The 13,770-nt window shown below is 34.0% G+C and overlaps 1 protein-coding gene across 1 annotated transcript; it reads left to right on the top strand.

The window, feature by feature from the left end:
* The first annotated feature begins 6,905 nt into the window (after positions 1–6,905).
* Positions 6,906–13,494, top strand: LOC110655132 (protein IQ-DOMAIN 32). Its single transcript, XM_021811328.2, has 6 exons — positions 6,906–7,103; positions 8,470–8,802; positions 8,892–9,113; positions 10,454–10,534; positions 10,638–12,297; positions 13,048–13,494. Exons 1-6 carry the CDS (start codon positions 7,023–7,025, stop codon positions 13,065–13,067), a joined length of 2,397 nt encoding a protein of 798 aa, XP_021667020.2. The 5' UTR covers positions 6,906–7,022; the 3' UTR covers positions 13,068–13,494.
* Positions 13,495–13,770: the final 276 nt, after the last annotated feature.

Below are 13,770 nucleotides of genomic sequence, written 5' to 3'. Positions count from 1 at the left end.
GGTTTCTAAGCCCAATCAGATTTGTAGATTGCTTAAGTCTCTTTATGGCTTGAAGTAGTATAGTAGGCAGTGGTTTTCGAAACTTTCTAGTGCCTTACTCTCTCTTGGATATTCCCAATCTAAGTCTGATTATTCTTTGTTCATCAAATCCACATCATAGCCATTCACTGCTTTATTGGTATATGTTGATGATGTTATTCTAGCAGGGAATAATACGATAGAAATCACTCAAGTCAAGCATTTTCTTGATGATTCCTTTAAAATTAAAGATTGGGTGACTTGAGATTTTTTTTAGGCTTAGAAATTGCAAGAAATTCTGAAGGTATTCTTATTAATCAAAGAAAATATGCCCTTGAGATCTTATCTGAAACTGGCTACTTGGCTTCCAAACCAGCCAAAACTCCCATGGACTGTTCTTTTAAGCTTCAAAAGGACACATGAGACGTTCTTCCTGATCCTTCTTCCTATCGAAGACTAATTGGGAGACTCTTATACTTAACTTCTACCAGACCAGATCTTACATTTGTCGTTCAACAACTCAGTCAATTTTTAACCCAACCTACTACTTTGCATCTTCAAGCTGCAAATTGAGTTCTTCACTATATAAAGACTTCTCCTGGTCTTGGTTTGTTTTTTCCAACAAATTCCTCACTTCAATTAAAAAGCTTTAGTGATTCTGATTGGGCAGAATGCATAGATACAAGGCGATCTGTTACTAGTTTTTGTATTTTCTTAGGCAACTCTCTAATTTCATGGAAGTCTAAAAAGCAGAGCACAGTGTCTCGATCTTCTTCTGAGGCTGAATATATATCTGTGACTTGTGAACTTCAATGGATTATATCTGCTTCATGATCTCCATGTTCCTTTCACACAACTAGCATTGATTTACTGTGATAATCAATCTACCTTGTCTATTGTCACTAATCCTACATTTCATGAAGGTGCCAAACACATTGAACTTAATTGCCATATTGTTCGTGAAAAATCTCAACAAGGCCTAGTTAAGTTGCTGCCTATTTCTAGTTCTGCTTAGATAGCTAACATTTTCACAAAACCCCTGGCTTACACGCCATTTCACACTCTTCAACTCAAGCTGGGAATGTTGAATATTTATTCTCTAGCTTGCGCCGAGAGAGGGGGGGGGGGGGAGGGGTGTGGGTACGAAGCAATGAAGCTGAGAGCTAGAGTTCAGCTAGAAGTTACTAAGCTGGAATTACTTTATTCTAAAAATAATGTTTGTTAGAATTATTTAGCACATTTAGCTTGTGTCTCAAGATGTGATATAGCAGTTAGCGGTTAGTTTTTTTTTCGCTTTATTTTTAGCTGGTGTATAAGAACATATCTTTGAGCCTTCTATCAATAAGAATGAATTACAATTTCATTTCCAAAAACTTGTTAGTATAGGCGAGACAACTTCTATGACCTTTCCGCTGTTAGAAGTCTATTTTTCCTTGCTAGCCTAGGTGTTTGGGCAGATTGCTTAATCCCATTCCACAAGGCACGCCTTTATCCAAGTCCACCAACACTAAATATCTCGACCTAATTATAGACCATGGAACCCACCACAGTCTTCCCTATCGGTGGATTATGGATGCCACCTCTAATTGTACCAAAATTAGACGTAAAAAGCTAACCAGATTGGCCTAATGGAAACCAATAAATTAAACTAAGAAAAACATCGTCACAAAAGAAGAATGATTGATGGAAAGGGAGAGGTAGGGACGAGAAGTCACTGATAGTTACGTTGCTTCCAAAGTGGAGGATGGAGAGGTGAGAGAGTGATAGAAAGCATAAGTTGCTCTCTCTGGGTGCCACCGATTACTGAGCACTGCCAACATGTTGGAGTGGTTCACGAATCACGACCCCATGCAACGCAACCATGTTGGACCCCGTTCTTCGTACGCCTTCTCTATCCATATCACAATAGACATCTTCTATTGTAGGCCCAGCACAGACATAACTTTGGGTCAAACTCTACTCCCACTCTCTCAGCCCATTTCCATTTCAGATGTTCGTTTTCCTTTTCACATGGTCCATATCATCATGTAGGCAGAAATCTCTGTGGAGAGCTTAATAACAAAAATACTAAGAAATAAATGGCCTAAAAATAGTTTTTTTTTTTATTTTTTTCAAAATAATTTAGTGAAAGGAACATCTCATCAGGCAATATCATGATGAGGTTCTTACTCCATGTGATGTGGGGGCTCTACCAGCCCACACCCCTTGAGAACGAAAAGTGCGTGAGAGTGGTGAGCAGTCATGTGCCGCTGTACCTAAATTGCCATTTTGATTGCTGAAACAATTCTCTACCTATGACTATAAACGTTAGAGCCAGATTAATTAAGCTTCTGTTTCATTTTGAAAATGTTGTTCTGCTTCTAAAATGATTTTTATTAAATTATTAGGTGGGATTGATAGCTTCATTGATGCTTTTTCATAGATGATGGAAACCAATCAATTCATTGTACAAATGGGCAAGCGAGAGTGATGAAGAAGGAGACGTGGGAGGAAAACTATACGGGTAAAATTAAATGGTTGTGAGATTTTAAGTTTGAATATGTCTATGCTAAATACAACATTAAATTAATTGAACACATGGTATGGTATTAGCTAAGCATTCATATGCTAATCCGTTAGTTTTCCTGAAAGAGAAATGCTAAACCTAATAACCACATTTGGACTTGTCATGATTCCCTAATCCCGGTCTCGACTATGCTGATTGTGATTATTGCATAGGTGATTATTGATTAATCCTTGATTAGGCCCTCCTGATCCATTCAAGTAAATTAAAGCATCATTTCATGCAGGTCTGGACGGGTCCCACGGCGACAGATTCAGGGCATCCAACTTGCAAATGATCCTGTAAACAAAGTGCTGTTGGGCCTCCCACGTCCGTGTACGTGTCATCTAGTTTCTCATCCACGTGGAAAATCGTACATGTCAACGGGCTTGGTCACCGATTTTATTAGTTTAGTTTAATTGCTAAGATTAGTATTTAAGTCGTAACACACTGAATCATACCCCTCCTCTTGATAAAGAATATACTCAGACTAATAGACAACAGCCTCCCTCCGTTCAGTCCGTTCCCTTGCCGTGACGCCGTTTCCTATCTTCACTTGGGGCCCACCTTCGCTGTATTTTTAAGAAATATGTTATTTTAAATATTATTGAATTTAGTTATAAAAAATATTAGAATTTTTTTAAATTTCTTAATTATAATTAAAAAATATTAAATTTAATTTTAAATTATTTAAATATTTTTAATTAATATATTTAAAAAAATATTAAAATTAAAATTTAATATAATATTTAATCATTAAATCAAATAAGATTAAGGAAAAAAAATATTTTTATTAACAATAATTTTAACTTTACGTTTATGATCCTTTAGCTTTATCCTAGCTTAGTTCAAAAAGAACAAAAAGTTTTTGTCCTTGCCGTTTTGTAATAATTAAGGCATATATCAATCCTTTAGTAGAGTTATAAATAAGGGTGTGTACTATTTAATTTGAGTTGAATAGATGAAATTAAATCGCCTTAATTTAGTAATTTAATTTAATTTTTAATATAATTTAATTCGATTTTACATTCTAAAATTTTTTATTAGTTCAATTTGATTAGATTTTAGAGAAAAAAATTCAATTGAATTGAATTAAATTAAATTATTTTATTAATATTTAAATTGATTTATTTTTATAAAAAATTTATAAATTACATATAATTATATATATAAATTATTTAATTTAATTAATTAATAGTTATTAAATTCAAATTAATATTAAAATCATATCAAATAACTTGAAAATTAAATTTAAATTAAAAAAAATTAAAATATAATAATTTAATTCGATTTAAATTTTTATTTATTTTATTTAATTTAATTTTTAAAATATAATAATTTAATTTTAATAATCCGATTTGATTTGAATCCAATATTCAGCCTTAGTTGTAAGAATTAACCTAAAAAGGGTAATTTTTGCTCTTCCGAGTGAATTTGCGGCGTGCATGATTAATCAGGATAGTTGGATGGTCAATAATCACATGTGAGGTGGTAGGATGCCAAGTAAGCAAATCACGTTGCGGCTTTAATTATGTGGTGACAATGATATCATGTGACCTCACGTGTATCCATAGTTAATTTTTACTAGTATTAAGTACAAAATTAAATATGCAAAGAAAAATTACAAAATTAACTTACCCTATATTCATATTTCAGTTTGGTATATAAACATTTTCCTCTTGTTTGAAATAATTCGATTGATATTTTTTTTTACTAATTTTCATATTTACAAAAATATATACTAAGTAATCATAAAAATATAAATTAGAAAGATTTATTTTAATGTGAATGAAAAAAAATTAGTGAGTTTTTTTAATAATCATAGAGAAATGAAAAAATAAATGGAAAAATTAAGAATATACCACATTATTAATGTGGATAATTAGTTAATTTATTAAGGAAAAAAATTATTTATATTAATGATAAAAAATATCTTATATTTTTGTATTTAATAAGATAATATTAATTATAGTAATTATATGGATCACATTATGAAGGGACAATTTAATTGAATAATTAAAATAATATTTAAAAAGTTGTGGTGTTAATTATTATTAGTAGTGGAAATAGGTTCATTCTAAAATCTATTCTAATTTTAAATGATATTTTAATTGTACATTAAATGAATTATACACTCAATAATATGAGCTAATCAAAATTGTTAACCTCTGGGAAAATAATACGTATAATCATGCAATGATCTCTCATAATATTTGAATTTTCAACTTGAAAGTACATAAAATAATCAATCTATCTATTAAAAGATAGAGAATTAAAGATAAAAAATAATTAAAAGAAAGCAACTGGTAACTTGTGATACCAAGGGTACCTAGATTAATGACGTGTATAGGGTATAATTTATGAAGATGAGGAAGTGCTACCATTGAAGGTCCATGCAAGAGCACGTTTAGGTACTTTAGGGTACCATGAGCTGATATATGACTACTTTTGAATGCTTTTCTAGGGAGCTAGGAGTTGGTTACTACTAATTGTTTGCAAAACAACAATGGGCTAATGGGGTAATCCCATTTAGTATTTTGATGATCAAGTTAGTACAAAGTATAAAGGAAAAAAAAAGGAAAAAAGACTAAAATAGAGGGGTATAGATAAGAGAGTTCAAAAAAATTTTACTTGTGGTAAATGCCTATCGATATAATAAGAAATTCAATGATAAATTAACATGTAAAGATCTATATAAAGTGGGACTATTCTATTTAGTTAGATCTCTAGTTAAAGTTAAGATATATCACTTTGAGAGATAATAATGACTGACATATTTAAAATGACGATAATGAGTAGTCTAATTAATTTAGGCTTGTTGAGCTATCTAAATGATAGGGTGTCAATATATTAATTGCAAGCATATAACTTAGGATTTGAGTTAGACAAGTGCTTAGCTCATCCTAAGGTAGACCAAGAGTTGGGTATACGCATTATTCTAACGACTTTAGATAATAATACTTCTAAGTAGGTTAGGTGTGCTAAGGACATTATGAGTGGTAATAGTCGACTCCTTGCATAACGTACTTATAGGGTGACTAATTAGGTTAAGAAATTTTTCTACTGGTCGTATCAGGGATCTTTTTTTTATGAGCTATAAACTCGTGTAGGATATTAAGTAATTAAATGGTTTAGATAATCAATATATACATGATATACCAATACATGAATTTAATTGGATTTATGTTTTAAAATATTCATTTTATATATTTTTAAATTAAAACATTTAATTAGATCTTAAAATACTTTTAACATTTATATGATTATTTAGCATAATTTTACGTTCTAAATAATTCTTTTGCCTAAAAATTATAGTTATAAGAAACCCGTAATAAATAAAACGTGCTCTCTGCGCATAAGAAAATAATCATTATCACACCATTTGACAATAATAGACCTACAGCTCCATAATTAGTAGAAGATTAAACGATTCAACGCAAATCATCATCATAGATGAAATGTAAATCACAACTAATTATATATAACATGTATGTTTAGCCAGCAACTGCCATCTATAAAAGAGCAACATATAATTCAATTTCATACAAATATGTATACATAAAATAACAATAACTTTTAAAATAACGCATAATATTTTAACTTTATATTATTTAATAATATAATATTTATATTAACTTTAAAAATTGATAGAGTTATTCATAAAAATTATCCTCTTAATTTTTAGAGATTAAAAAAGTGATTAATATTAATAAAATAATATTATTATTTTTATATTTAATAATTAATTTAATAATTATTTTTATTAAATACTATTACTTTAAATTATTATATAAATAAATAATTATTATTAATAAATATCTAATAATTTACTATTAATAACTAATAAGATTATTAAAGGTGGCTAGAAAAATTAATATTACTAAACAGTCATAATCTCTACTATCTGTTAATTCACTTTTTGTCTACTCTATATCATGGTTTTTTGAAATCCTAATTAGAGGATTATCTAGATGTCGAGGGATGCTACAAAAGTCAAGGATAAATATAATGCATCACAATCAATCTAATCTAGTAATGCAGTAAATAAGACGGCAACTACAAATCAATTACTGCCCGACCAACTCCAGATTAACTTGGTAAAAAACTGTTAATTTATCGTTACGGACCGCTGGATGAGAATTGAGAAATTAAAAAAGAAAAAAAAGAAAAAGAAAAGGAAGTGAGGATGTGGCAGCCTTTTTAAGCCTTTCTTCCAATGGACAGAGGGGGGACAAAGAAGGCAACGGACGGACCTGATGGATGGCGGACTCCAAAATCAGACTTAACTAGATATAAAGAAAGTATTGAGGTCCATTCTCTTTGTTACAATTTCCAACGACACGCAACGATAATATAGGTGCATTGTCTGGGACAGTAGGAGTAAAGAGAGAGAGAGAGAGAGAGAGAGAGAGAGAGAGTGAGGGCTGGAGTGGGAGAAACAGATAAGAAGGAAGAAAAAAGAATGGGAAGATCCACTTCTTGTTTCAAAATCATCACATGCGGTAGCGATTCAGCTGACAAAGATGATCTCCAAGCTCCTGAGGTATATGATTGGTCAACAATGCTTGTTTTCTTTGAATTTTTTTTTTTTTTTTACTTTCGATGCTTGGTGCGAGGTTTCATTGCTTTGGTCGGATTCGCATTTGGCAATTTTGCGAACGGGGATGATGAGTTTGAGCTGTTTTTGTTAAACTCGTGGATTTGAATTTGTTAGTTACTGTTATGGGTACTAATGCTTCGCCTGTGGACTCAGAAAATGCTGCAAATGTAAAGTAATTGCAGCTCTTGAGATCTGGCAAATTTAACGCTAACTATATCATTTAGTGTATGAATTTGTTTAGCTTCTTTTAAGAGTGATATTTTTTATGCTCTTTTGATGTTGATTACTGGACAATTTGAATTTGATGTTCTGATAAAAAAAGTTTGAATTTGACGATTTGTCATGAATGTTGATTTTGACGCTTTAAGATCTGATTAATGCGTAAATAGATGTTGATTAGTGGAGAAAGTCAGTTTAGAAGTTACGGGCTTTTTTTTTTTTTGAATCATTAGATCTATCTTGTGCTTGCAGTTCTTTCTGTTTTATTCCAGTGAAATTTGTTCACATTATCTCTGTTAAAAGAAGTAATTTAGCATGCTTTCTAGATTACCACGCAAAATGCAGGATCAGGTTACCATTTTAGCTGATGCAAGTTTGAAGTACATAAGAGGCAAGATCTGCTGATGACTGACGCAATTGCACAAGCAATTGTGCTATGAGATTATTGGAATCTTTAAGGAAATTTTTTAGGTTATAGTTGAAATTTTCAATTGGCATTGTCAGGTTTAATATTAATGGTTTGCTCATTATCATCTCCATTATGCGAGAATGGAGATCGATTAGACAATTAAATAATGCTAGTGATAAGTTTCTGGGTTGGGAGTGAGTTGCAAATCTATGTTTTCATTAATGCACAAGTAGCATTGCCCTTTTACTTAACAGCGCAAGCTCTGTCAGTGTGAATCATGTAGCCTAATGTCACTGCTTGACAACTGTGGCCTTTGATAGAATTTACCATCATTTAGAAATAAGATTATGCTCAAGCGCTTGTCCCTCCTTTATTTAAGCAGATGCAGCTATTTTTTTGGGCCACATAATAGTATTATATGTTCTTATGGAAAATGTACAACCATAGAAAAACAAAAATGTCCTTATGAGAAGTGTGCTTTTTCAATGCGAACTGTGTTAGCTTCAATGCAAGGTTTGGGCAAGCCTTCAAGAACTAATGTTAAACATTTGGGGTGAAAGGTTGTCTTATTTTATCTGGCATAGGGCATGAGTATTGAAACTCAATAGAGTTGGGATGGAAGTGATTAAAATTTTGCTTTCCCTTTGTCGATTGGATGACATTAGTTGAATTTTGTTTCAGAACAAGAACTCAGGTGACAGACGCGGATGGAGTTTCCGGAAGAGATCTGCTCGTCATCGAGTTCTAAGCAACACTGTCATCACAGAAGCTGCTTATTCTGCAAATAAGGAGAGCTCAGAATCTGCCAGTCTTAACTTCCAATCACCAGATACGTCCACCGTTCCAGAGAAAATCTCCATAATACAATGCACTGATGAGAAACCACAGTTGTCAACTTTTTCAGACGCAAAAGTATCTGAGACTATTGTTTTCAGCAAGGATGAAAGTGAAGTTGATGCCCAACTTGAAGAGTCTGTTGTTATTGTCATACAGGCTGCTGTCCGTGGGTTCCTGGTAGTTTCTTTTTTCCTTTTTCTGAAATGTTTCCGTAGCTTATTGGTGAGTAGCAGTCTAAATTTACTTTATTCAAAATTATTTTTCAGGCCCAAAGAGAACTCATCAAGCTGAAGAACTTAGTTAAGTTGCAGGCAGCTGTACGTGGGCACTTGGTCCGGCAGCATGCTGTTGGAACCTTACGATGTGTACAAGCAATTGTCAAAATGCAAGCACTTGTTCGTGCTCGCCGTGTTCGTTTGTCACACGAGGAGTCATCTACAGAAAAGAAGATAGATGGGAAGCATGAAAAGCCTATTTTAAAGAACTCGGTAATGACTCTCAACTTTAGTAAGTATGTCTTGACAAAATGGTGCTGGCTACATAAATCTTGTTCTGCTTGAATATTCTAGCTCATAGTGGCCCAATGATGGGCTGTGAGCTGGCCAATCTCTTGCTGTCCTCCTTGATCAGAATGTATTAGAATCCTACTTAAGAACTACCTTTGATGTCGCCAAATGTATATGAGTCAAGAGAATTGCTTTCTCTTAAGCTACAAAGGATTGAGGTGAGGCATGAAGCACTCCTGGAACTAGCAGTGTGAATCTCAAGGTGTGGATCACTAGCTTTATGCCTCCACTATACGCAAAATAATTATAATCTGGTCTCTGGAATTCAATAAGCATGTGTGTGTGTGTGTGTGTGTGTGTGTGTGTGTGCGTGCGCGCTGCATTAGGGGTTAGCATCAGCAAGTTTGGTTTGGTTTGAAAAACCAAAAAATTGAATAAACTCAAATTTTTAGTTGATCAAGCCGAATTGAATCGAACTAGGGGAGAAAACTGAATCGAATTAGGGAGAAAACTGAATCGAACCAGTTTGATTGTGTCTGTTTATTTTATCGATTTGAGCTTCATCTTGGGATTTTTTTAGACTTATTTTGGACTCATTTCAGACACAATTTCAATTATATTTCCTATTTTTAACTCTAATATGAGACCTAATAATAATTAATTAAAAAAAAATTTGGTTCGGTTTTAACAAATTTATTTTTTCCTGAGAGAACCGAACTACATGGACCAAAGTTTTTAAATAAAAAACTGAAGCAAACCGAATTCCCAAAAAAAAAAAAAAAAAAAACCAAATTTGCGAATTAAATGATCAATTTTTTTGGTTTGAGTCAAATTCTGCGCACCCCTATACTGTGGCATTTAACCAACGCAAAAGAAGTAAAATTTATGGAGTTGCTGCCATTTGTGTCATTTAACTGTTTCAATACCATGTCAAAGTAACGACTTTCCTGTAGATCATATAGTGTATGCACCTTTTGAACAACTTTATGTGCAAAAAAAAAAAAAAAAAAAAGAGAAACTAACTGAGAAGCATATGGATATCCACAAAATTACAACCTGGTGGGTGGTACTGCTGCTTTACTGCGTGAGGCATACTTGTAATTACAAGTCGACTTAGTGCCTTGAGGGACTATTCTCATTCATTTACTGCAATAACAGTTAGATTTGGGAAATAAACTCTCGCTCTTCCCTTGCTTCTACCTTGTGGACTTTCTTTAGTTTTCTTTGCTGAGGAACATTGGCAATTCTTCTGGATATTTGATAAAAAAAGTGTACCATTCAATTCATAGAAGGTCTTGATTAATTATTTGTTTGTGTTTCAGGGGAAGGAAAACTCAACAACCAAACCAGATGTAGCGTACACTTCCATTGAGAAGTTGCTTAGCAATAGGTTTGCTCGTCAGGTATGGTGAATGAATGTCTTTTGGTTTGTGTTCTAACAATAATATACACAGCATATTTCGCTCATTCATCCTAAACGTGTTGATGTTTTCTTTTCAACTACAGCTAATGGAATCAACACCAAAGACGAGGCCTATCCACATCAAGTGTGATTCTTCAAAACCAAATTCTGCTTGGAACTGGTTGGAGAGGTGGATGTCCATTTCATCAGCTGAACCAACACCACAACTAGAGTTATCAACTGAGCAGCAATTAGATAGAGAGAAGAGTGGGAATCTGGCCACTAAATTGGAAGCTGCAGTTCCATCCGAAGGTTTTTGTGAGTCGGCAGATTCGAAGTCCAATACACAGGAAACTATTCTGCCATCTGAAAGTGAAGAGAATCTGGTAACTCATGATGCAGATGACTTTAAGTTTCAGGAACGCCATCTAACACCTTCTTTATTAGGAGATAATTCAGAGCAGCCTCAGCCCGAGAAGATTAGTACTTCTGGTGCAAAAGAGAGCCCAATAGACATAAGTTCTCTCCCAAATCAAACAATGCAATCTGATGCAACTTTGCAAATGGCAATTTCTCATAAGGCAGAAATAGAAGGTGAACAAACCGATCAACCCAAACGATCTATGAAAAGGAATGCCTCTGAACAGCTAGAGAATGAAGGAAAGAAGTTTGTATTTGGATCAAGAAAAATTAGCAATCCTGCGTTCATTGCTGCTCAGTCTAAGTTTGAGGAATTAAGTTCAACAGCTAATTCAAATAGATCACTCAGTTCATCATATCAAGATCGTGGAGTTGAATCAAATATGGACACTGTTTCTTCTGGTGCAGACACTGTAATGAGGACAAAGGAGCTCAACATGGTAGAGAACTTGGTCCCTAATAATATGAGGGTGCAATATGGTGGTTCTGAATGTGGTACTGAACTTTCTGTTACTTCTACCCTTGATTCACCTGATGTATTTGAAGTTAGAGCATCAGAATCCGAGCATGAAGCTAACTCCTCAGGGAAAGAAAATCCTAACAGTACAGAAGATGTAGTTGTTGAAGCCAAGAATGCATCCACTGATCTGGTGTCAAAATTGTCTGACTCTATAAAGATTCAGCCTGGGCAACTTGACGGTGTTGGAGGTGAAGCTCTGGATTCAATTGTAGCTTCAGACTCCCTGCATGTAGAGTTGAAGCTAGAGAGAAGTGCTTCTGATGTCCCAAGAGAACTGGAGTCGGAGACAGGTGGTCCAGCATATAGGTCATCCCCAGAAGCTTCTCCAAGAAGCCATATAACTGTTCCAGAATCCCATGGAACACCTTCTAGTCAAGTTTCTACAAAAACTAAAAGGAACAAAGCTGACAAGAGTGCTTCCAACCAAAAAAGCAAGTCTGTTTCAGCAAGTAAGCCATCTCCATCAAACCCAAATCATGATTCTGGTGCGAGAAGTAGCGTGGAGCAATTGCCTAAAGACCAAAGGAATGGGAAGAGGCGCAATTCTTTTGGTTCAACAAGACCTGATCCCACTGATCAAGAACCTAGAGACAGTAGTAGTAGTAGTTCTCTCCCTCATTTCATGCATGCCACTGAATCAGCAAGAGCCAAGATCCAGGCAAATAACTCACCAAGATCAAGCCCAGATGTGCACGACAGAGAATACATCAAGAAGAGACATTCTTTACCTGGTGGAAACGGAAGGCAGGGTTCTCCATGCGTCCAGCGATCAACGCCTCAAGCACAGCCTGTTGCAAAGGGAAATGGCAGCCATGTAATGCATGGTATTCTCTAGACTTCCTTTTGCTGATTTAATTAATTAATTAATTAATTATTAGCCTTGGCAATATAGTTGCATAAAATTTTCCATTTTCATTTGTTAATATGTGCCCTTCCTTAGACATCATTTGGTTTCTTTAGATCTTGCATTTTTCATATGATGAAATAACTTGGTGGATGTTGTAATATAGAAGCTTGCACTTCATTTATTTCGAAGGATGGAATGGATGGATTGTTCCAACTTCCATTTGTACTCCTGTCATTAAAAGATCTTTGTTGCTCTTACTGCTGTTGTTTTGCATTGTAAAAAAGTAATTATAATGGTATTTAATGTTATTGGGATGGTTTGTTTTAGCGTGCAATACTTCGTAGGAAAGGCAGAAGTAAACTGTGAAGCTGATATCAGTTTTGGTCATATCCCAGCAATACTTGCAACTCTGTTTCTTCTTCTTCCTGTCCTTCCTTGCCATCGCCCCTCACCTAGCTCCTTTCCATCTCTCTTCTCTCTTTCCCTCTCTCCCTGTATATTGCAGAGCTCACTTTCAACCATCTTGAAGTGGTTAAATAGCATTTGGTGATCTGGGAATAAGTATGGGTCTAACCTCTTAAGAATAAGATTTTAGCATTTTCCTTGCCCCCCATCTTGAAGTGGTTAAATAGCATTTGGTGATCTGGGAATAAGTATGGGTCTAACCTCGTAAGAATAAGATTTTAGCATTTTCCTTGCTGACATGTTTGAGTTCTGCTTATTCCAGAGAAAAAATGGCAGAGGTGATAGAGAATCCCAAGTTGATCATGGGCACAAAAAATGGTAAGTTGATCATGGGCACAAAAAATGGTACTTGAACCAGCAAGGAAAAACTTAGGAGTTGATTTTTGATCTACCTTGAAAGGTATGTCCACGTTGATGGCATTTAATCGTTTACACTTGGGGAGTTTGGCAGGGAAAAGGAGATACATACAAGAATTTCTTGTAAATTGTTTAGCATCCAAAGAAGTTGATATTATTTTCTCTGAACTATTTTTTTTAGTTGGAGTTGCGGTTGTGTGTTTGTTGAATAATATTATTTTGTGTGATATTATTGTCGAGTCTTGTTAAACGTGTTTTGGTTTTATGTATCTGGAACTGAGAGGGTAACTCTGGAATGGAGAGACTCAAATTGCTGCCTCTGCTTTTGCTAATAAACTCTTTCATCTCCTTTTGTTGCTTAGAAACTACAATTAGGATGTGCATTCGAATTAATCACATTTAATTATTTTAATAAAACATAATGAGATTTTTGAGTTGATTTAATTAATTTATTTTTTAAAAAATTAATTTTCTTTTATAGCTTGATTGAATTTTTATTTAATATATAAACTATTAAATATCTAGTCTAAATCCTTCAAGTAGATGGGGGATGTGAGGAGGATGTTAGTCATAGGATTAAGGAGGATGTGACGAAGATGTTAGTCATAGGATTAAAGCCAGATGATTG

The sequence above is a fragment of the Hevea brasiliensis genome, chromosome 2, assembly GCF_030052815.1.
Source record: "Hevea brasiliensis isolate MT/VB/25A 57/8 chromosome 2, ASM3005281v1, whole genome shotgun sequence".
NCBI lineage: Eukaryota > Viridiplantae > Streptophyta > Magnoliopsida > Malpighiales > Euphorbiaceae > Hevea > Hevea brasiliensis.
Note: the sequence above shows the minus strand (reverse complement) of the source record. Positions and strands in the feature narration are given on the sequence as shown.